Below are 24,991 nucleotides of genomic sequence, written 5' to 3' on the forward strand. Positions count from 1 at the left end.
ACTGGGTCTCAAAGTGACTGGACTTTGCCAAAAGTAGGTAAGAAAAGGTCATTACTAAATAGATTAAAGGGGTTGTAAAAAAAAAAAAAATAGCTTCCTTTACCTTAGTGCAGTCCTCCTTCACTTACCTCATGCATCGATTTTGCTTTTAAATGTCCTTATTTCTTCTGAGAAATCCTCACTTCCTGTTCTTCTGTCTGTAACTACACACCGTAATGCAAAGCATTCTCCCTGGTGTGGAGAAAGCCTCTTGAGGGGGGAGGGGGCGAGCAGGAGTGTCAGGACACTCTCTACTTTGCAGATAGAGAAAGGAGCTGTGTGTTAGTGGGCGTTCTGACACTCATGCTCCCCCCTCCCTGCTCAAGAAGCTTTCTCCACACCAGGGAGAGAGCCTTGCATTACTGTGTGTAGTTGCAGACAGAAGAACAGGAAGTCAGGATTTCTCAGAAGAAATAAGGACATTTAAAAGCAAAATGGAAGGATGAGGTAAGTGAAGGAGGACTGCACTAAGGTAAAAGAAGGTTTTTAGGGGAAAAAAAAAATTACCTTTACAACCCCTTTAAGGTTTGGTTCCACTAGAAGAGGTTGGGGTGGAACCTGACGTGTTAGGCCGGGTACTCACGAGCAAACATGTACGGTGAAACCGGTCCGTCGGACCGTTTTCACCGTACATGCCTGCCAGAGGGCTTCTGTACGATGGTTGTACTAACCATCGTACAGAAGTCCGCGCGTAAACACTACGCGGGGCGTGTCCGCGTCGTCACCGCGACGATGACGCGGCGATGACGCGGCGACGTGGGCGGGCCTGCCATTTAAAGGCTTCCACGCATGCGTCGAAGTCATTCGACGCATGCGAGGGACGGCGGGCGCTCGGACATGTACGGTAGGTCTGTACTGACGACCGTACATGTCTGAGCGGGCAGGATTCCAGCGGACGGTTTTAAAACACGTCCAGGAATATTTGCCCGCTGGGAAAAGGCCCGGCGGGCAAATGTTTGCTGGAATTCGGCCCGCTCGCGCCTACACACGACCAAACATGTATGCTGAAACAGGCCCGCGGACCAGTTTCAGCATACATGTTTGGTCGTGTGTACGGGGCCTTATAGTAAAGTAATATAGTCTTTTGGATTTATACATTAGAACTAAAGAGGTCGCAGCACATACTTACAGTAATTTTAGATGCAGCATTTAGGGCCTCCACCCATCCCTGCAGATCCTCTTGGTCGCTGGCCTGAAGAATGTACCGCTGAGATAAGGCATTGATAACTGGAGGAAATACAAAGCAAATATTTAACGTGATACGCATTCAGCAAGGTCATTTTAGCATATGCAGCTACAGAAAGGCTTTTTAATATCAAGAAAATGTAGAAAAGTGCAGCAGTGCAGAATTTGAGCAAAATGGCACCTTATAAATTAGAAGAATGGAGTCCATATATTACACAGAGTTTATTTATTAAAAATCAAGTGGCCCAGTTTACAGCAGAAAGCTAACGTGTTAACATACTCGAAAAGTGTAAACCAATAAAAAAACATCAGGCAAATCCACAGAAATAGACCTTTATATTCTTTCAGAAAACAAGAACAAGAACAGAAATCAAAAACAAGCGGAATTTCCTAAACTGTGAGGCCCCGTAAATACGACCGGTTTTCTCGGCAGAATCCAGCAAGAAACTCGATGGGAGATGTATTCTGCCGAGAAAACCGGTCGCGTGTACACTTTTCGCCGAGAAACCCGTCGGGAAACTCGTCGAGCCAAATAGAGAGCATGTTCTCTATTTCCTCGTTGGGCAATGGGGAAATTTGGCTCCACGAGTTTTTTGACAGCCGAACGAGAAACTCGACGAGAAAAACTATGTGTTTTGCTCGTCGAGTTTCTCGGATGTGTGTACGGGGCCTGAGCTCCTGTAAACCAACTGAAAGCTGGAATTAGGTTTGCATTGGCAGGACCTCCTCTGTAAACCAATGGCTAGGAGAGTTTCTGTGAATGCGCAGTAATTCAGTGCCGGCAGTACTTCACTATGTACCTTTTATTTTTCCATCTTTTTTAATATGCACCATCTCCCTCGGTCCGCATAAATAACTGTTTGTGGAAGCATCTCTGAACTTGGATCTATGTATCAGACCTTCATTTTACAAGCAATTTTTGACCCCTGGACTGCAAAGCTGAGGGTCTATCAGCTCTGGTGAGTGGGGTCAGTGATCTCTGGTATTCCTTTCAACCTGGAAACTTGAATTGTCGTTGGAAGCACTTGCCACTTTATTTCACTATATCAGCACTAGATAATTGCACTTTGTGCGTAAATTGGGTTCATGTTTTATTATATTTTAGCACTCATATTCCACTAGTGCTGTTAAAATTTGTACATCTTATATTAAAGAGATAATTAGTGCACTGTATCAGCTGTGCTCTTTCCGCCATGGACTTGATATATAGCGTGGGTTTCGACATGAACTCCACACCCCCGATGACATCATGTATGACGAAACTAGTAGGATGGAGTTTATGCTCAATCACACAACGCTAGTTTGATTGTGATCTGCAGATTGTTTTAAACCAGGATTTTTTTTATCCATGTTTTGTTGGACTTGTAGAATTTTAAAGTAACCTTTTCAATAAAACCATCACGGTTTTACACTATGTGACGACTTTTTTCCTTTTTTATACCATATCCGTGAGAGAGAAGGAGAGGGAGTAACCAGTGCGGTAGCTATCAACCATACCCTGCTTATATCCAGTGAATGGATCCCCCGTGACGTGTAAATACATGTCTTACTAGACTCCTAAAATGTGGAGTCTAGTTATCCAGTAAGGGCATATCTGGATTGGATTGGGATCCCCGCATCCAATTCGCAATAGGAGGAGAATGTGACTGGCTCTCTATGGACCCGGTTCACATATGTCCAATGCGGCTCCGGTGCGAATTTGCACAGGAGCCCTGTGTATCTTTTGGTCCGTTTCAGGTCCTAATTCAGCCCAAAATTTGGGCTGAAATTTGACTTGAAACAGTGAACCAGGATGCACAGGACCCCTGCTGGGAGCCGCATCGGCATCCAGTGTGAACCGAGCCTTATATGTTGATCTTTATATTTGCAATTTCACTCACATAGCGCAGCAATTCTTTGTTTGTTTTTTCTATAAATGTGCATGCTCAGATCACCTGATAGTGCATGTCTATGTCAATTTGTAGAAAATATACAACACATTTGGCCTCTATTTCTCTATATCTCCAAACATTGGTCAGCTGAGGGAGTATGGATGGCATTCATGACCTACAGTGGGTTGGACTGTTTCTCTCTGATTTAGTCTCACTTTGTTATTGCAACCTAACTTTATAAGTAGAGCCAAAGTCTGCAAATACTCATTTCATATCTAGGAACGCAATGCTTGGGAGTTCCCTCACTGGTGCCAACATTTCCTCAGCTTCTTCTGGGTGTAGGAAGCAAGGAAGGTTTCACTGTACAGGGCCAATCATAAGCAGCTAAGGCATACCCTGCTCAACAAACCGCAACTATACAAGGGGCATGTATATGTGTTCTTGTGGACCAGGGAATGTCTCAGCCGCTTATGACTGGCCTAGTGCAGTGACAACACTACTATACAACAGCTTGAGTGACCAGCGCAGGATGAGGTTTAGAGTGGAGATGAAATAGAACATCTATCAGGTTTTTACTCTTGTATGTGCCCCCATTAGGGAGATCCCCCTCTCTATTTGTCCTATTTACTGTAATACTGAAAGTGAAGGTAAAAGAAAATTCCAAATTTGGGGTTGTCTCTAAAGAAAGTAGTAGAGGGGAAATTTTCCAATGGGACACTAGTTCTGGTTTTGCTATGGAACAGGAAGTGAAGGTGAATATCCCCAATGGGACACAAAATAAAACAAATTTTGCCTATAGTTCTATTTTAATAAATACTCGAGTCTGGTCTCTACACTATGAAGAAATAATACCGCTCTAAAGGCTACTGATCCCTCAGATTGCTTCCGTCTTATTGGACCGACAGGTGCTGGCTCTGCACAGGTGTATGGGATCAGAAAAAAATCCTGGACTGCCGCACTCTGTTAAATGACGTCTTTATTGGATAAAATCAAATCAAAACATAATCCAAAGTAGTGCAGTCAAAAATGAAAAAGTGGACAACAGGTCAAAAAGTGGCTAACATGTTTCACATCGTAAGATTCTTACTCATAGCTCATAGCATGGTCTCTACATTACCCTGCCAGGATACACTAAGCCTTCATAACTGGAGTGAAAATAAACACAAGATCAATGCTACTGCCTGTCCTCCTCCTGCAACATATAATCTTCTGCATAACTACAGGTGCACTTTTAAAGTAAACCTGCAATAAGAGAAATATGTATGCTGGCAGTGATGACCTCCTTTCAAAATGGTATCTGCCTGGCTGTGAGGGTGACCCTCTTTCTGTATTACTTTTAAACACTCAAACACCTAAGAGGCTGAATGTCCTTATGTGTTTGGAGTACATGACCTAAAGAGACCCTGCTTCATTTTAATAAAAATCGTCCCCCAGGATTATATGTGCATTTAATATATTTTATGTGTGATATTAACCATAAAGGCCTCTCTTTTATAAAACATCCAACATTTCAGAGACTGCTGTTGGGTGCCGCCATCTTGGATTTGATGTCAGCAGCCCCAGTAGACTCAGAGCTGTCAGTCGAGTGACACTCCATAGCAGCATTTCTCAATCTTTTTAACAGTGGGGAACCCCTAAAATAACTTTTAGGGCTCAGGGAACCCCTGTCAATAAATATTATATCTACAACTCACAGGACAATAATGTAAATGATAAGTTGTGGACAAAAGAAAAAGTACCGGTAATACAATAATGGATGTGGTGTGCTTGTGGCCTATTTGACACCAAGGGCTATTCTATAAAGCAAAAATATATGCAATAATATTAATAATGAGATGAAACAAATTAAATTAATAAAACAGAAAGAAATGCAGGCTGTGAAAACTGTAGTGCTTCCTCACACTGGTGGTTTGAAGGAAAACTGCCCCCTTACATTGATGGTCAGGGATGTGCCAATTTACATTGGTGGTGAGTGGTTTGCCCATTCGATTGGTGGTCAGTAGAGATGGACCCCTTAAGATTGGTGGGTGGAGGACTTCCTTACAGTATATTGGTGGTCAGTGGGAAAAATGCTCATTACTTTGACGGTCAGTTAAACATTGGTGTCGCTGGTAAGTTATCTGAGAGGCAAAAATTGATCACTGCTCAAGGAACCCCTAAAAACCTTGCAGGAATGGAACCATAAATGTACAGTAATTAGCATTTCAACGAGGGGAGGAAATGAGGAACCAGGAGAGGTACAAAGTAACAATTCACAATAATATAATTGCATAAAGCCAGAAGAAGGGATCTTAGGGGTCACCAAAGCCTGTGGAGTTCTGCTTTAAACTTCACACTTTCTGCATGGAGGAAGTAAAGGATCTATGCCCCCTATCCAGTTCCCCACTCATAAGCTATCCAGTTCCCCACTCATAACCCTATGAGTGCTGCTGTTGTGCCACCACCATTGCCCAGGGATGCAGCCTGGCCTGTGGTCCCTTTGCGATCCTATGAGTTTCAGTACCGAGGAACGACACATCACTTTCTGAATCCCAACAAAGGTTCCTTGTTGCAACTCAGTGTTTTATAGGGGAGGGGGGTTCTGAGTGAGCCAACGAGTGCAGTGGTGGACTGGGGGGGGGTTCATAATATGAAGATGGTTTCCTCTTTCTGCCTGACAGTGGAAAACCTCATTAACGCCCACCAGCTCCTTTGTCTTATCTCATGGTAATATTTTACAGCGTTTAGAGGAGAAATTGAGAAGATAAAGCAAGCAGAGATAAAAGCCGAGGTATAAAGGTTCTGGTTTTACAGTGAAATCAAGAACATTTCCTCACCAAAACAAAATGTCATCTTTGCTTTTTGTTTCACAGCAGCAGTGCCAACCTGACGGGAAACAAGATGGGTTATTAACTCAATACCAATTAGAGAATGTGACATTTATCCATGCAATAAAATGAAGGAAGGTTCGTTTATATATGTGTTAAAGAACTATTTAAAGAGACAAGGTAATCTTTATTTGTTCACTACACACCCGCAGACTATGACTCAGCACTAGGCTTTAATAGAGGCGGTATGTCGGTGTGATAACCTTATCTACAGCCGAATACATAAACACTTGGAAGTCACATTCATGGGACCTGGAAGATATGAATTTTTCAGTTACCTATAGCAACTAATAAGATCTCAGCAAACTTCCAATTTTAACACAAACTAGCCCCCACACCCTGCTTTGGGGAATCCTCCAGGGTCTGTATTTAGAATATCTAATGCCCAGACGTAAAAAAAAAATTTAGACAGAAAAGGGACCCCCTGTGAAGTTACCATAAATTCGGCCATAGATGGATCGAAACTTGGCCGGTCTAGCAGGTACTGTTGGGCAGGCTGGCTGTACAGAAGTTGATCTGTCAATCGACTTCTGTACAACCAGCCTGTTGGGAAATTTTTGCTTGATCGATGCCACCAGCTATAGTCAGAATACAACATCTCTGAGGGAGGGATTCCCCCATCTACCTTAAATGTGTGGATGGGAGAATTTTCTTTCGTTCAACCTGTTCTTTTCCTTCAAAGCTTGTTTGGCTGTACCTGTGGAGCACAGGAGTGCAGTTCATTTTGCACTCCTGTGACCCATTTTCAGCAGATTGCGGGCTGAAGCCTGATGTCACAGAGGAGGTCCAGGCTCGGGCAAGATTGCGACAATGAAGTCAGGATCCGTCCACATGCCTGGACTGGCACCCTGAGCCAGGAGCTCCCGCCCCCTTCACAGCCCAGCGCGAAAGTCTCTACTCTCTGCTTAGGAAGCCCTGAGAACCGAAGGATTGGCGATGTTCGATCGCACGGTTCTCAGTCTTATAGCTGACGGGGGACAGATGCAGCATCGGACTGATGCTGCATCCAGCTAGGCAAGTATGACTCTGTAAAAAAAAAAACAATGAAAAAAAAGAACGGATTCCCCCATCCACACAATCAACTTCTATCAATTGGGAATGGCCACGTATGGATCGAAAGTCAGCTAGTCCCTGCTGAACTGGTCGAATTCTGATCCATCTATGGCCAGCTTTAATTTCTACAAATTGAGGGGAAATCTCTATTAGACAGCTGTCACAGGAATAAGTGTCCTAATTGGAAAATGTTCCCTCTCTCTGTCTTCTGGTGACATGAAATGTGAAATTATGTCATATGAATAAGTATGTCTCTAACTTTGTCATGAAGTTTACAGATTCACTGCAGCTGACATTTTAGGATGAAAAGACTAAAGATAGAAGGTGGAAGTAGTGTGGAATAAGTGAAGAGACGGGAAGTTAGTCTTGTGATGTAAGCTTTCTCTCCCCACTGCCCCACCCTCATCTGAAAATGGAACGCCAGCCAAAAAACTTTTCCCCCAGTTTCGGACAGCGCAGGGAACAGCTAAAGCAGACCTTGGACTAAAAAAAACACATTTGTTTCAAGCTTTTCCCACATTCTAAAATGTTGCAGTTAAAAAAAAAAAAAAAAAAAAAAAAAGAAGCCATGAGGATTCCAAAAAACTTTCTCTCATCCCGAATAAAAAAAAGGAAAAAGGATGTATTCAGTACGAAATAATTCCTTTATTAAAAGGTAACAAACACCTAAAAAAAAGTGCTATGCCTGTATATAAAACATACTTCAAGATTCCAATATAGGGTTCATAATAACATCTTATATAGCTGCAAAGACATTTCTATGCTTGCTAAATAAATACACATTTACAGATGTACATCAAAGGTATTAACCTCAAGATCCCTCAAAGCGTTTGATGGACAATTCAACTTCTTCAGGAAGGCTATTAAAGAGTATTAATTTATCACGTCATATATTAACATTTTCAATCAAAGGCTACAAGCTGTGTGTCTGCACCATCAACACTTAAATGAAGTGGAAGGGGGGACCCCAGGAGCTACTAAGGTGGGTATCCAGGAACATCGCATAGAAGTACCCAAGGGGTTAGTGGTTATTTTTTTGATGATATAAGTACAGAAGCCATCAGATCTCACATTTCTTTCATTAAAGTGGATGTAAACCCTCCACACACCCAGTGAAGTGAACAGTCTCAGATGATACACAGACTAACCAAATCTCCCCACATAATGTAGGTTTTATACCTGTATGTATATCTGCTGTGTTCACATTTATATACTGTTTAGAAAGTTCCGATTTTGTTCGGAGATTTTCTCTTCCTGGTTAACACAGAGTGTGATGTCTGGGCATATGGCCACGATGGCTAAAATTGCTGATTGGAGGAAAGGCACACACCCCCTCTCCTCATAGGCAGAGACTCTCAGAGCTGTTTTGTTATAGGAGCTGCTCTCTGCTACTCTATTTTAGCAACCTCCTTTGACAAAAGATTCAGGCTGCTTTTGTCTAAAAAGTAAAAAAAAATATGTCAGGAGTTCTCAGGCTGATAACAGAGGAACCGTTCAGAAGATAGCTATAAGACTTAGCTCATTAAAAAAAAAAAAAAAGATAACAAAATACTGCGGATATATGTGCCCAGCTCAAATTTCAGGAATCGGTTTTACATCCACTTTAAAGATGTAATTGAGTAATTCCATGCATGGGTATTTTTTACATAATTACACAGGTCCAGCTTGGATCAATGTGATGCATATTCCTGGAAGCTGGAAATTACTGAAGAATTACTTTGCTACTCCAGTGATCATCCAGAACATGTTTTGCATTTTCTGACTGAATGCAAAGCAGTCTCTGATTGGATGAGGTATAGAGGCATCTACCGGATTATTTGCTATGATTTCTGATACTTTTTATTAAGTGCCTTGCACTTTTTATGGTGTCATGATCACTGGGATTGGCTGTGAAGATCATAAGCTGGTGACACAATAAAAAATATTCTGAAATCTTGGGGCCAGATTCAGGTACAAATACGTTACGCTGCGGCGGCGGCGTAACGTATCCCATTTACGCTTCACTGCCGCAGGTTTACAGCGTAAGTGCCTGATTCACAAAGCTCTTACCTGTAAACTTGCGGCGGTGTAACGTAAATCCGCTCGGCGCAAGCCCGCCTAATTCAAATGGGGCGGGCACCATTTAAATTAGGCGCGTCCGTCAAATTAACCGACGTGCATTGCGCTAAATGACGTCGCAAGGACGTCATTGGTTTAGACGTTAACGTAAATGGCGTCCAGCGCCATTCACGGACGACTTACGCAAACGACGTGAATTTAAACATTTCGACGCGGGAACGACGGCCATACTTAACATGGGTTACACCACCTAGAGGGCAGCCTTAGTTTTACGCGGCGTATCTCGACGGAAACAACGTAAATTTAGAGCGACGGGTAAAGCGTACGTTCGTGAATCGCCGTAACTAGTCATTTGCATATTCTACGCCGACCGCAATGGAATCACCACCTATCGGACAGCCTAGAATTGCATCCTAAGATCCGACGGTGTAAGTCAATTACACCTGTCGGATCTTAGGGCTATCTATGCGTAACTGATTCTATGAATCAGCCGCATAGTTACGACGGGCGGATCACAGAGATACGACGGCGTATCAGGAGATACACCGTCGTATCTCTTTTGTGAATCTGGCCCATGGTTCCTAATTTCTAAGATCATTCATATAAGTATTTAGAAGAGTTTATGCAAAATCCCTTATAAAGCCCATCTCCAGCCAAACTTATATCATGGGGAGGTTTTCCCTCATTTCCTGTTCTGGTGGCACCTCCTTAGGGTGTGCATATTTCACTGGGTCAACGCTAAGCCTTCCTCATGTTACTAAAATGTGTATTTGCCTGCGTTCCCATTGGAGAGATTTCCCATCACTTCCTGTCCAGACAAGAAGTTAGGGAAAATCTTCCCAAAGGGCAATAGAAACCTGACAGGCACTGCACCTTCCCAACTCTATATACTGTCGTTTCTGAAACAATTGAGTACAGTCCACAATACTTTTTATTTGCATCAACATCCAATTTTCCTGGACAAGCTTTAGGGGTGTGCCCCCTTCTTCAAGGTTTAAACCACAGGTGCCCAAACAGTGGCCCGGGGGCCACATGTGGCCCATGGAGTCTTATGATGTAGCCTGTGACCTCCTGCTCTGGAATGGCGGGTTGCCGAACTGCCATCCCACAGCATCAGTGTTGTGAACGAAGCAGGTGGTAGAGGAAGCAAGTGTATGTGGAAAAGATCCCCATTAGGCGATACGTCCTATACAGCGCCAGCTCTTGCCACAGTCTTTGTCTATGGCTAAGTACATCTAACCTGCAGGAAAGCCACAGATGCACTACGCTGCATCCTCTGTGCGGTCAAACCGCAGTTCATGAAAGCGGTCTTGGGCTCCTTTCACACGATCGGCCTGAACCAATCGGACCCTCTATTTACCTATATAGACTTTTGTCTGTTTACGTCCACCTACCTCCAATGCGATCTTTTTTTTTAAAATAAAATAGAAGTGGATTCGTCCCCTTCCATCTGGGCGTATCAGAGGGCCTATAGCATGGGTCTTCAAACTACGGCCCTCCAGTTGTTCAGGAAGTACAATTCCCATCATGCCTAGTCATGTCTGTGAATGTCAGTGTGTTACAATGCCTCATGGGATGTGTAGTTCTACAACAGCTGGAGGGCCGTAGTTTGAGGATCCCTGGCCTATAGAGTAGCGGTGATCACTCTTCAAAAGGTTCGGCACCCCTGGTCTGAACAGTTCTAGTAGACATCCCGGGAATAATAAAATTTGAAATACCAAATCATAAATTATAATATAATAAATACATATAAATAATTATAACAAATAATATAATAATAATAATAATAATAATAATACAAATTATTATTTTTCATTTTTTAATGACGAATTTTCCCACAAATCACTATCGCTCAATTCTGCAAGTGATTCTAATTTATTATCGCTGTTTTTTAGCTGTCTAAAACCATTTTTGACATAAAGGGACATTTTTTGGTTGCTATGGACAATCTCCAGTTTCCAGGCAGAAATAACAGTTTTTATTTTATTATATACAAGTACATGTAGGACATTGGGCAGACAACTAGGGACAAAGGGGGTGTGTATTTTTTTCATACAGTACTGTAATCTATAAGATTACAGTATACTGTATGCATTGTGTTTATTTACTTTTTTAAATTTGGCGCCGATCTCCGCCCCCGTGCGTCGTAACGTCGTAGGGAAATGGAGCTTGGCGGCACTCGGCACTGTGAATCGAGCGAGGAGGACACCGCTCGATCACACAGCGGGGAGGCATCGCAGGATCCAGGGACAAGGTAAGTAACTGTGGACATTTCTAGGCGGTCCCGAGTCTAGCTCGGGGTTATCGCTTTTGGTCCTGAAATTCCACCCCGAGCCAGACTCTGGAATACTGCTCAGGGGGTTAAAGCTTGCCTGGAAAAATTAGATGATAGTGCAAAAAAAAAGGAATCGAGCACAGTACTCAATTGTTTCTGTTGCAAGTGCACTAATACGGCTAGAACCACCTGTAGTATCTAATAGAAGTTGGTCATATTCAACTGAACATGCTCTGTAACGTTGCAGACATTTCACAGCTTATCCAAGTCACTTGTTTGGTTCTTATGAGTGTTAGGAATATACAGTACTTCTGCATTTATACCCTACAAGGGTAACTTCCCCACCCTATCCAAAAAAAAAGGGAACGCAAAACTTTTGGATGATGTTTGACATAAAATTTGCAGATCATACACATCCCAGTGCACAACTTTTTTTTAAACCTGCGTTGGATTAAGAAACTACTATTACATTACAAAACACTGGTATATTATAATACAGTATATTATATTACAAATCTATTATTATTTGTATGGTTGGATGAAAACTCAGAGCAACAGGGATTCAAGATTTTTAAAAGGTACCTCTGCTTCTCCTTTAAGTACATGTAGCACCCCCTTACTTTTCAGTATGGGCGCTACGCTACAGTTAGTGGGGAATGGGAGGATTAGTTTACTCCCATTCATAGTTTATGGAAATTTAGGCTGTTGCCAATTTCAGAATTTGTCCTGTAGGTCAGTCTGCGCTCCGGGGGTGCGTTATCACCCCCGGGCGGTAGCTGGCGCTAGAGGGGTTCTGACAGACCCACCTTCTCCCAGCAGCCAATCAGAGGATTTCTTCCCTTGTTGGGCATGCTGGGAGGGGATATATCTGGGCAACCGCCTTTGGGCCGTTCTGTTCTGTGCGGGACCCGAGTTCCAGGTGCGGTATCCACCTTCAGGGTGCGCGCATCCATGGGCCCCGCCACCGTGGCCTGCTGTACTGAGGTCATGCACCATGCGGAGCCTCATCCCAACCTGGCGAGGGGACCCAGCGACTGGCTGGGTCCCAACCTTCTGCTGAGAGGATCCTAAGCCGGGAGCTGTGCGATGGGGGATTGGCTCGGGAGAACCTAGAATCAGAGGTTGTCCAGGAGGCCTAGACGAACCATCGCGGATCCAGTCACCACACTGCATGACAGGTATGCTCAAGCTGTCAGTGGGTGGCACTATCTGAACTGACTGGGAGGATTCGCTCAATCTAATTTCACAAATCTCAAATTGTCAAGACTGTGGCAGAGGCCTGTTCCTCCCAGTGAATCCTTAAGTGGCGCTCCGGCTGCCAGGCCTGTGATAGATGCCTGTCCGGGGGCACTTTACCCACCCTGATTGTGGTGGCGACTGATTGGGTTACATTATTGCTGAGAGCAGGCTTGCTCTCTTTCAAATCCAAGGCCTGATACTAAAGTTTCTCTATGCTCATCAACTTTCCTCTATTGTGTGCCATGTTGATGTTGGCCATGTTGGGCCTTGGAATAAAGCATTGAAACTTAATTGACTTCTGGACACTTGCTCTTTATTCACACTCACAGCGATCACCCCTAGACCAAGTCAGAAGGTAACGTAAATAGGCCGATCCTAAACGAAACAGCGGCTCCTTCGGGGGTGAGCGCTACATAAATCTGTTATACACTTTATATTTCACAAGCGGATCTTTGTCATACCCCTGGTATGCATACCTCCCAACTTTCTGAAATAGGAATGAGGGACACCTATCAGCAAGTATGCAGGCATAGGACACACCCCTTGCCACACCCCCTTAAAGGAGAATTGTACAAAAAAATAAGATTGGTCAAACGCACAAGTGCTTTTTTTACCACTACTATTTATTTATATTGGCTTTTGGAATTTACAAATGCAGCAATTTAGAAATCAGATGAAAGGTTTAGCTCTGGGGAACACTTTTTGAAAGATAAAAAGTGCATTTTATATACATCTATATAGATCAGACCAAAATGAGGGACAAATGAGGAGAATGAGGGACAGAGGGACATTGCTCCAAATCAGGGACAGTCCCTCGAAATCAGGGACAGTTGGGAGGTATGGGTATGGGTTAACAGCAGCATGTAGCTGGCCATATATATGACTTCATAGGACTTTCCCTCATCCTTGGAAACCAAGCATATATTGTATTTTAATAGCCATAAGCATTTTATGATTGTTAGCAGCCCAAAGCATTTCCTTGATTTCTAAACCAGTGTTTGCTTTCAGAATGACAAATAAATTGCCATACATTTGCAAATTATACTCTTATTTGAATATATATAATACATAATGCCAGTGAGCAACATGTTGTATTAACTGACAAAGCCCCCTAATATAAAGGCATAAATAATCTCTAAGTTATACAAGTGCTAACATGTTCTGGGCTTATTTCCCAATTCAGACATGCTTGCTCATACACTCTCACTTCCTCATACAGACTTCCTCTTCTCGTGGCTCACAGCATTTTCTTGTGCCTACTCAGACGGCTCGATGATCTGTCCAGCTTATGGTTTTCCCCTCTGCTGTCAGCAGGCTCAGGGGTATTGTCCTCATAGAAAATCCCACTGTGAAGTACCCAAGTGATCACGGATAAACTAGAAGATAAGATTGGTGATAATAGCACGATGACTAAGGCCTTCCAGGATTTCTCCATTGTCATGTGAATATTGCTAATCTGTGTATTCCTGACATTTAATAAGGGTTCCTCCATACTTTTAGACTTATACAGTAAACATGGGCAAGAAGCAAGGGAACGAAGTACGATACCAGCATCGACAAATCAAGGCCTCACTTAGGGCCTGTTCACACCAGGTGCAGTTGGACTGCATTGGGCGGCTATTCCAGCACTGCCCCAACACAAGACAATGCAAAACACCTTGTCTCCTACCTGCCCGGTTCATGAGTGTGGTTACCAAAGTACAACAGCAGCCTGTCATTGATTTGTACAGACAACTGTACTCTTGGGTGCAGAAATATCCAATTCTAATGACAATGTATGGCTCTCTGCAGCCGTATGAATGAGCCCTTAGGCTGGCCACACACGGTTTGACTCTCAGCCGGTTCAGCACCGGCCGAGATTCAAACCATTAAAGTGGTTGTAAACCCTAGGGAAAAAAAAAAAAACCTTCAAGACAAAGGCATAATGAACTAGTATGCATAGCATACTAGCTCATTATGAATTACTTACCTTACATTGAAGCCCCCGCAGTGGTCCTCGTACCCCCCTTCCGGCCGGCGACATCGCTCCTGTACTTACTTACGGGTATAACGGGCTCCGACACTGTGATTGGCCTGGAGCCGTAATGGCGTCACTCCCGTGCATGCGCTTGGGAGCCGCCGGTAACGGCACACTCACATGGGCACATGCAGATACAGGGGATATCACGGTTTAGGAGATATCCGGGGTAGCTACAGATAAGCCTTATTATAGGCTTACCTGTAGCAAAAAGTGGTTGTAAAGGGTTTCCAGCCACTTTAATGGGTAGGCTAATGTACCAAGTTGATTGATCGATCAACTTGGGTACAACCAGGACCCAGCTAAATTTATACATGTGTTCTGGGAATGTCCAGTCATTCACCTTTTTTCACAGATGTATCCAAATGCATTCACACAGTTAGAGTCGGTTCACACTAGGGCGACACGACTTCCAGCGCAGCTTTCAGAGGCGACTCCGACACGACTTGAGCATGAACCACAGGGCAATCTGGGGCGATTTACAACACGACTTGAAGTCGTCTCCAGGACAGGAGACTTTCCAGTGGCCAATCAAACAACAATCAGCTCTAGGGGAGGGAGGGGGAGGGAGGGGTTTGCCTGTATGTTATCTTCCTGGAAAGTCGCTTCAGTTAAGACAGTGATCAGACTTGGATCAGACTTGGAGGCAACTTCCATTGAAATCAATGGGTACAAATCGCCTACAAGTCGGATTGAAGTAGTACAGGAACTTCTTTTGAAGTTGGAGCGACTCGAGTCGTGTGTATTAACACCGCTCCCATTCACTTGCATTGTTTTTCTCGACAGCGCGACTTGGGATGACTTGAGGCGACTTCAAGTCGGATCCCAAGTCGCCCCAGTGTGAACCGGCTCTTAAGATTGTTTCGGTGTCATTATCTATTGCTGTCTGTATACTGGGTCTTGTTCATGTTCGTCTGCTGGTCATGTCCAGGGCCATGAAAACTTTGCTGGGCTTGCTATTATTCTATGCCCTCAAATTTATACTACTCAACAGGAAATCCCCTCAGGCCCCTAGTGTTGGTTTCTGGATGTCCAGAAAGAAGAAGTTTCCCACCCTCCCTTCCTCCCAGTTGCTAAGTTCGGGTCTGCGTAGTGGCCTGGCAGTTGGAATCTTTGGAGGCCTTCTAAATTAACAGCGATATGGCATAGCGGGGAACCATCTATGGTATGGGGCCTTCTGTGAAATTCTAGTTAACGGAGGTTTAACTGGGCATTTGGGAATGGATATAGAGGTATCTGCATAGAATGTAGGGAGTTGGAATTGTCCCCGAGTCGGTGTGTCGCGGCTGGGACCCTTTATGTGGTTACACAGATACAAAAACAAATTTTGGTTCATCAGTGCCTTCAAAGATCAAAGACCTGGATTATTGTGTATCATTGTGATTATTATGTTTCTGTTAAAGGAATGTGTTTTATTGGTTATATGCTAATAAATGGCCACTATGGCCAATTTTCACTCCAAATGTTGTTGTCTGTCTATTCTTGAACAGTTGGGTGAGGTATGGGTCATAGCGGTGGTTTTGTTAATTGGTGGGAGGAGCGTTTACATCTGTTTACATCTGTCATGTTGCTTGTAGCAAAATGCCTGAGGCTCAAAAAAGTATGTGAGCTAATTTTCTAGCATTTTTTCAAGCATTTACTTATGCGTTTTCCGCTCAAACAGCAGCTCTCTGCCCCTTTTTCATCCACAACATCTAGTTGAATATACCCTAAAAAAAAGCCTGACATAAGCTGCAAAAACTTGCAATTCTTCTCTTAAAAACGCTTGAATACGTGACGCTTAGGTGTGAATTAGCCGCAAACCTTACATTGGAAGAGGAAGGGTTTGTAGTATGAATGAGTTGGTCTCCTCTGCATTGCTTGGTGCAACACTAATCCTGGAAGCTTGCTGACTTGAGGAGGGAGCAAAGTGAGCAGAACCTTATCATAACCTTATGACCTTATCAGTATGGTGATACTCCTCCTCTAACTAAATGTCCAAGGCGGGGGGAAGGGGGGGGAGGTTTTAATGACCAAGCTTTGCCTACCTTCCATGGAAAAATGAGAAATGGCCAATCTGGCTACCTGGCTATGCAATCTGGAAAAAAAATGATAAATCTTTAAACCAGTAGCTGTCACTGGCTTTATGCTACTTTAGAGCCCTGTACCCACGATCGGTTTGGACTGTTTACATCGGACAAACCGATCGTGTGTGGGCCCCATCGATTTGATTTCCATCGGTGAAAAAAAAATAGAACATGTTTTGCATTTTCCCTATGGATAAAAAAACGATAGAAAAATCACATCGTCTGTATGGAACTCCATCAGTCAAAAATCCACGCATGCTCAGAATCAAGTCGACGCATGCTCGGAAGCATTGAACTTCATTTTTTTTTTTGGCTCGTCATAGTGTTGTACATCACCGCGTTTGGACACGATTGGATTTTTGACTGATGGTGTGTAGGCAAGACTGATGAAAGTCAGCTTCATCGGATATCCAATGAAAAAATCCATCGGATTAGATTCCATCAGATATCCGATCGTGTGTACGAGGCTTTAGTCTGCTTTGTTATTGGACAAGGAGCACCAGTAACTATACGGCCTCGTACACAAGGCCGAGAAACTCGACGGGCAAAACACATCGTTTTGCTCGTCGAGTTCCTTGTGAAGCCGCCGAGGATCTCGGCGAGCCAAATTTTCCCATTGCCGTCGGGGAAAAAGAAGACATGCTTTCTTTTTGGCCCGACGAGATCCTCGGCAGTTTCCTCGTTGAAAAGTGTACACACGACCGGTTTCCTCGGCAAAAAAAAAAACCCCAGCAAGCTTCTTGCTGGTTTTTGCAGAGAAACTCGGCCGTGTGTACGAGGCCTACCAGACTCACATTATGGGGAAACCCCTCATACACCTTATTGTTGACACGTAAACAGGGGCTGGCTCTTTTTTTTGATATGGTTGCATGTGTTTGCCACTGAAACCATTTGAGTTTATGGTGTGAAAGCCATTTAGTGTAGGTTACAAAAGATACAAATCAATTGGGCGCATTTCACTAACTTGGCAGATGCATGCCGATGAAAGCCATTTAGTGTAGGCACCAAAAGACGAAAATCAATTGGTGTATTGTCAATGGCACAGAAAACAAAACAGAAAGTGTACTGAAATGCCCAGTGTGTACATAGCCTGTGTGTATTAATGCTCATTTACATAAAGCTCCAACAAAGGCCCCTTTCACACAGGTGTTCTGTCAGTCCATTTTTAGACTGTGATTAGACGGATCAAAAAAGACGGATCAAAAACCAACTGCAATATATCCCTATGGGCGGCCCGATGTAAATGGATACATAAGTTTACATTTGGACCTGTTCAGGTTTGTCGTACCAAATGCAATAAGTTTGTTTCCAGGTCCGATTTTGAAAACCTGAATGGAATGGATGTAAATGGATATAAACAGACGCACATCCATTTACATCCAGCTGCCTATGAAGATTATATGGGTCAGTTTTTCCACCATCACAACAAAAAGAACAGAACCTAATAACAGGCCTGGATGTCTGTGTTAATTCTGATCAAACTCAGCTGGAGATTTGTCTATAGATCCCCTGCTGAGACAAAATGAAGGATGTTGTGTGAAAGGGGCCAAAGTGTAGTATTGTTTGTTTTGTAGTAAAGCCCAATTGTAGTTTCACATATCTGTATCTCCTCATAGTTTTCAACCCTTCATACTTTTGTGACCAATTTTTATTTAAAACATATTTAATATACCTTATTCTTGGAAAAAAATGCTGCTTCTTGACCTTCTCTCCGGTGCTCTGTGCTGGCATAGCTGAGTAACAGCTACTCCCCTTGGCACAATTCTCCTAAAGTTGCCCATAGTTTGAAGATCTCTGAACCGGTCGAGATTTGAACGATATCTGGGCAGTCTGAATGTACCCAAGTTGATCGATCGGTCAACTTGGGTACATCCAGCCTTCTGGATTTTACATGTGATTATTGCTAGCAGCTGTTATAACAGCAATCACTGTGTTCTCCCAGTGGGGAAGGCTTCCCCCCCTGCTGGGAGAACTAAGGGTCAGATTCACGTAGCCCGGGCGCAGCGTAACTTAACCGATTTAGGTTACACCGCCGCAAATTTTCTGGCTAAGTGCCCGATCCACAAAGCACTTACCTGGAAATTTGCGGCGTTGTATCCTAAATCCGTCCGGCGCAAGGCGGGTCAATTCAAATGGGGCGGGTACCATTTAAATTAGGCGTGCTCCCGCGCCGGACGTACTGCGCATGCTCCCGACGCAAATTTCCCGACGTGCTTTGCGCGAAATTACGACGCGCCGTCGTTTTGTGAATCGCGACGTGAAAAAAAGACTTGCGCCGGGAATTTTTAAAAAAAAAAAAAATCAAAAGCGACGCGGGGAAGAGGGGTATACTTTTACATGGTGTACTAATTTTACACTTTGTAAAAGGTGCCCTATCTTTGCGACGGCAAACTAACACTTGCGGCGATGTAACGACGGGAAAAAGTTTTGTGGATCGCCCTGCTAATTTGCATACCCAACGCTGGTTTACGACGCAAACTCCCCCCAGCGGCGGCCGCGGTACTGCATCCTAAGATCCGACAGTGTAAAACTATTACACCTGTTGGATCTTAGGGATATCTATGCGTAACTGATTCTATGAATCAGTCGCATAGATAGAAACAGGGATACGAAGGCGTATCAGCAGATACGCAGTCGTATCCCTTTTGTGAATCTGGCCCACAGTGACTCCGCAGGAGTGATTTCCCTGTCAACACTTTGGGCCAGATTCAGGTAGGGAGCGCGTATTTGTGTGCAGGCGTAGCGTATCCTATTTACGCTACGCCTCCGCAAGTTTGACAGGCAAGTGCAGTATTCACAAAGCACTTGCTCCGTAAGTTGCGGCGGCGTAGCGTAAATAGGCCGGCGTAAGCCCGCCTAATTCAAACGTGGAAGATGTGGGCGTGTTTTATGTAAATTTATTGTGACCCCACGTAAATGACGCTTTTTCCGAACGGCGCATGCGCTGTCCGTGAAAGTATCCCAGTGCACATGCTCCAAATGACGCCGCAAAGACTCATTGGTTTCGACGTGAACGTAACTTACGCCCAGCCCCATTAACGGACGACTTACGCAAACGACGTAAAACGTGAAAAATTCTACGCGGTCCCGACATCCATACCTAACATTGGCTGCGCCTCCTATAGCAGGGGTAACTATACGCCGGAAAAAGCCTAACGTAAACGACGTAAAAAAATGCGCCGGGCAAACGTACGTTTCTGAATCGGCGTATCTCTCAATTTGCATATTCGACGCGGAAATATACGGAAGCGCCACCTACCGGCCAGCGTAAAATTGCAACTAAGATACGACGGCGTAAGAGACTTACGCCGGTCGGATCTTAGTCAAATCTATGCGTAACTGATTCTAAGAATCAGGCGCATAGATACGACTCCGCACACTCAGAGATACGACGGCGTATCTCCTACCTGAATCTGGCCCTTTCTGTGTTAATGGGGGAATCAAGTGATTTTCTTTCCTGCAACCTCGCTCCATCTGTGTCTGGCCTAAGGGTCCTTTCACACTAGCGGACCGTTCGTCCGCTCATTACAAGTCCGTTAACGGACTTGTAATGAATCCCTATGGGAACGCGTCCGTTAGCGGATGGAGCATCCGCTAGCGTCCGCGTCAGTCGGGATCCGCTTTTCCGAACGGAAGAAACCCTATTTTTCTTCCGTTCGGCGGAGCGGAACTGATGCAGACGGACAGACGGTCCGTCTGCATCCGGTTCCCCATAGGGGACAGCGAAACAGAGACAGGGCGGTCCCTGCACTGTGTGCGGGGACCGCCCTATCCGCCGACAGCTGAGCGGGGATCCCCGCTGAGCCGACGGAGACACACGGAGCGGACCCGGAAACGGTCCGCTCCGTGTGAAAGAGCCCTAACACAGGCCTGTACTGCATAGAAGAGGGGAGGGTGTGTCTGTCAAGGTCTATTACTGAGAGCTGATTACTGAACGCTGGAGTCCTGTGCTCATTAGACAGCAATTAGACATGCTACACAAATACTGTAACAGGTAACTTAAGGTAAGGCAATGAAAATAGAGGCTATTAGTGCAATGTCAATCTGACTAAACATCTACAGTACCTCCATTAGGGATTTAAACTCCCTACCATCGATAACAAAACTGATTGCAGAATCTTGGCCAACAGCAAGGGTAGCGTGCTCATCACAACAATGGCTAATCAAGGAGAAAACAATTATCTTTTTGTTATCTTAGTAAATACATTTACTGAGATAGGCAGAATCAATCCAGGTCCGATTTTGCAAACCTGAATGGAACTGATATAAATGGATATAAACAGACAAACATCCATTTACATCCATTTACATTTTACTGCTTAAGCCAGTAATAGACGGTGCAAATTTCTTTCTATAAAATCCTCCAAAGTGCTCCCGTAGTAATATTGCACTTTGAAGGTTGTAAGTGGGCTTTCTGGAGGTATTATTTACTAACAAAGAAACTAAAGCCAACCATACACGGAGTGGTTGCAGGAAAGAACTTTGCTAAATTCCCCCATAAACACAGACAGTGTTGATGGGGGAGTCCCTCCTGCTGAGGTACCAGGTTCTCTCCTCCAACACCAGTACCTGGGCCTGCAAATACTCTTCTGGCTGAATAAGTACAAAATCCCACAGACGCACTCCAACATCTCATATAAAGCCCATATGGGTGGAGGCCGTTAGAGCTGCAAAAGTGAGGGGCAACTCTACATTGATGGCCATGGTTTTGACCATTAATATGGAGCTCATATAGGTTTAATAAGCAGGTGTACACACATTGTTGGTCACATAATATATAAGGAAATTGTTTTTTTTGCAGAGATTCTGTAGACTGGCTCCTGAACCCATCGATCTTTAAAGGGGTTGTAAAGGAATTTTTTTCCCCCTAAATAGCTTTCTTTACCTTAGTGCAGTCCTCCCTCACTTACCTCATCCTTCCATTTTGCTTTTAAATGTCCTTATTTCTTCTGAGAAATCCTCACTTCCTGTTCTTCTGTCTGTTACTACACACAGTAATGCGAGGCTTTCTCCCTGGTAAGGATGAGCTATGAGCTCCGGCGTGTTCGCATAGAACACGTGCAGAGCCCGCCAGGAAGTCGGCACCCGCGCTGCGCTAATCACAGCCAGGGAGACATTGTCCGATGCTCGGCTGCAGAGATTGGGAAATGTCTGCCTGGCTGTGATTAGCGCAGCGCGGGTGCCGACTTCCTGGCGGGCTCTGCACGTGTTCTATGCGAACACACCGGAGCTCATCCTTACTCCCTGGTGTGGAGAAAGCCTCTTGAGGGGGAGGGGGCGAGCAGGCAAGTCAGGACACTCTCTACTTTGCAGATACAGATACTTTGCGGACCGTTTTCATCGGACATGTCTGCTGGCGGATTTTGGTCTGATGGCTGTACACACCATCAGACCAAATTTCCCGCGGACAGCGAACGCGGTGACGTGGCCGCGCCGTCATCGCGACGACCAGTTTCAGCAGACATGTTCGGTCGTGTGTACGAGGCCTTACAGACACTCTCAGCTTAGACAACTGCAGCCAGCAACCCTGCTTGGAAGCCATAGTCTGAATAATGTGTCCGGGTTTGAGGCAGTTTGAAACTCGGACACAGGATTCAAAACCCAAACCGTCCAGGTGAATCCAAGACAGGTGACAACACTAGTTGGAATGTACCTGGCAAAGTGTACAGCAGGAGGAACCAATATTTACATATTTAAATGTCTGGTGGCTTAAGAGCCTTTCAGGAAATTTATATAATAAGCAGGCCTTGCACAAGATATAGCTTACACAGAGAAACAAGCTACAATAACTGTTGGATAGTGAGTGCCAATGATAGTAGAACGATTTAGGACCTTCAGGAATCGGGAATATCCTATCCAGCATTTCCCATACCTGCTAAAGGTATGGCAAATGTGTTATTTATGCACCCTGTCCCTCTATAAAAAAAAAAAAACAGGATTAAAAAAGGAGGCTCTTCCTCGCCCTGACATCCTGGGTCCCAACATGACTCCCTCTTGTCGGTCTTGATCTTTTAGGTCCCGGTTCAATTGGACAGAACGTACAGTTCATGCATTGTGAGCAGAAATTTCACACTCTTAAACTGACTCACGCAATTTCTGTTGTGAAACACTCTACATTATCTGTTAATGATTCAGACCGTGGTTAAAAAAAAAGTGTGAAAAGACCTGGCACTAAAAATATCCTGGCATTCATTCAGGAAACAACGTCTGCTCAACATAACAAATGTTTCCTAACTTGAACCTTTTGCATTGTCGACTTCTGCAGTTCATGCATGCTGTCCACTGGGCACTACACACACTGGGCACTACACACACTGGGCACTACACACACTGGGCACAGCTTCTTTTTAATTTTATTTTCTGTTTAAATTTTAATTAAATTTTACATTTTTACACATTTTAATTTTAAAATTGATTAAACATTTTTTTTCACAGCTTCTTTATATTATTAGCTGATAAATATTTGGAAAGACTACCACTCCTATTGATGATCATAGATTGTGGTTATTTATTACTATCACCCTAGTGGAGATGTTAAATGTTATATGTTTATCCCTTCCTTGTGACCACATTTGTTTTGTTAAGGCGGGTACCCATGGGCCAAATGTTGGGAGACATTTGCCGGTTCAACAAAAACCATCATTCAGCCCATGTGTATATCGGTCTGTCCAACAGAAGCCGGTCATCTTGCCGGCTTCTGTCGGACAAGCATGCAGGAAAAACAGCAGACCGACCGACTCCCAAATAGTGCTCTCAGCCAATGGCAGAGAGTGCTGATCAGAGTGTTCTGGTGGGGGGCGTCCCACTCTCAGAACACAACAGCTCATCGGGGGAGACTGCTGTACTAACCTCACATCATTAGTACTGCGGTTCCGACCGGAGTTGTCAGGTTTTTTTAAACAAATAAAAAAGGCAGTACTCCCTGATCCCTTATGTCTAACCTCATATTGATTTTCTTTAATTGTGGTTCCAATCTGATTCTCTGCCATACTGGATATGTACTGTACTAATATACCTCAGAAACTGTGTGTTTGTCAGGTTATGTTAAAGCGGAGTTCCACCCAAAAATGGAACTTCTGCTTTTTGAAATCCCCCCCCTCGGTAGCACATTTGGCACCTTTCAGGGGGGAGGGGGGTGCATATACCTGTGTAATCCAGGTATTTGCTCCCACTTCCGGGCATAGATCACCAAGGCGATTGCAGTGACCTACACCACTTCCGGCACCTACTTCGTCCCCCTCGCTGTCTTCTGGGAGACACGCAGGTCCCAGAAGACAGCAGGGACCAGTGGGATAGCGCAGCGTGACTCGCGCATGCATACTAGGGAACCAGGAAGTGAAGCTGCAAGGCTTCACTTTCTGATTCCATTACCGAAGATGGCGGCGCCTCCACCCGAGAGCCGAGGGACAAATCGGCTTCGGGTGCCGACATCGCTGGTGCCCTGGACAGGTAAGTGTCCATATATTAAAAGCCAGCAGCTGCAGTATTTGTAGCTGCTGACTTTTATTTTATTTATTTTTTTGCAGAACACCCCGCTTTAAGAACAATTTTGCTATTGCTCTGTACCATCTGCAAACTCAATATAAAAAAAATACTAAACATAACATTTGGAAGGAAATGCAGAGTTGTCATATATTCCAATAAACGCCTCTTTTTCAGCATTGATGATTGACAGTAGGCTGTTGCTGAGACTGTGATCACCCACTCACCATAGGTTCAGTTTTAGAGCAAACTAGGTTGGCCACACCTAGTTTAACTAGGATGTGTAGGCTACATATTGGTAATGCCCAAAAAGGATGGCATAATAACGCCTATTGTTGCTGCTGTTCCTGCTGCCCTCAGTTGCTTTATACAGTGAATCTCTGAAGTTCCCAATCTCCACCACAGCTGATGGCTTTTACAGTAGAACCATATTTATTGATGCTCATGGGCTAGTGCACAGGGTGGCAGTAAAAATTTTAGCACCAGTCTGAATATAGAAGGCCATTCTGTGATAATTCTTGCAATAATAATCAGATAGCATGGTTTAGATGAAAATTGGCAGCAGTTGGCATAGCTTACTTATAACTTTGCCCACCCCATTCTTAATCTGGCCCATTGCTATAGCCATTGACCTCAAACAGAAATAGTTCTGAATCTGAAAGACAAAAAGCAAATCTATCACAGATGCTGGACTTTTTCCATGAGAACTGAGATTGACCCTCCTCCCAGCCTCCTGAATTCATAAAGATACAGCATTAAAGAACCCATTGGGAGGGTCAGGATGTGGAAAGGACAGGGCCAATCTCAATTTTTACAGGACAAAGTCAAGTCTGACATAC

General features: G+C 44.2%; 1 protein-coding gene across 1 annotated transcript in view; it reads right to left on the reverse strand.

Moving 5' to 3' along the window:
* PLEKHA2 (pleckstrin homology domain containing A2) overlaps nucleotides 1–24,991 on the reverse strand; it is a 105,119-nt gene that overhangs the window by 59,356 nt on the left and 20,772 nt on the right. Inside the window, exons 4-5 of the mRNA XM_040346242.1 lie at nucleotides 5,912–5,960; nucleotides 1,169–1,266 (exon numbers count right to left, since the gene is read on the reverse strand). Of these exons, the coding sequence (XP_040202176.1) occupies nucleotides 1,169–1,266; nucleotides 5,912–5,960 (147 nt within the window). The remainder of the gene's footprint in view (nucleotides 1–1,168; nucleotides 1,267–5,911; nucleotides 5,961–24,991) is intronic.

The sequence above is a fragment of the Rana temporaria genome, chromosome 3 (assembly GCF_905171775.1).
Source record: "Rana temporaria chromosome 3, aRanTem1.1, whole genome shotgun sequence".
NCBI classification, from domain to species: domain Eukaryota; kingdom Metazoa; phylum Chordata; class Amphibia; order Anura; family Ranidae; genus Rana; species Rana temporaria.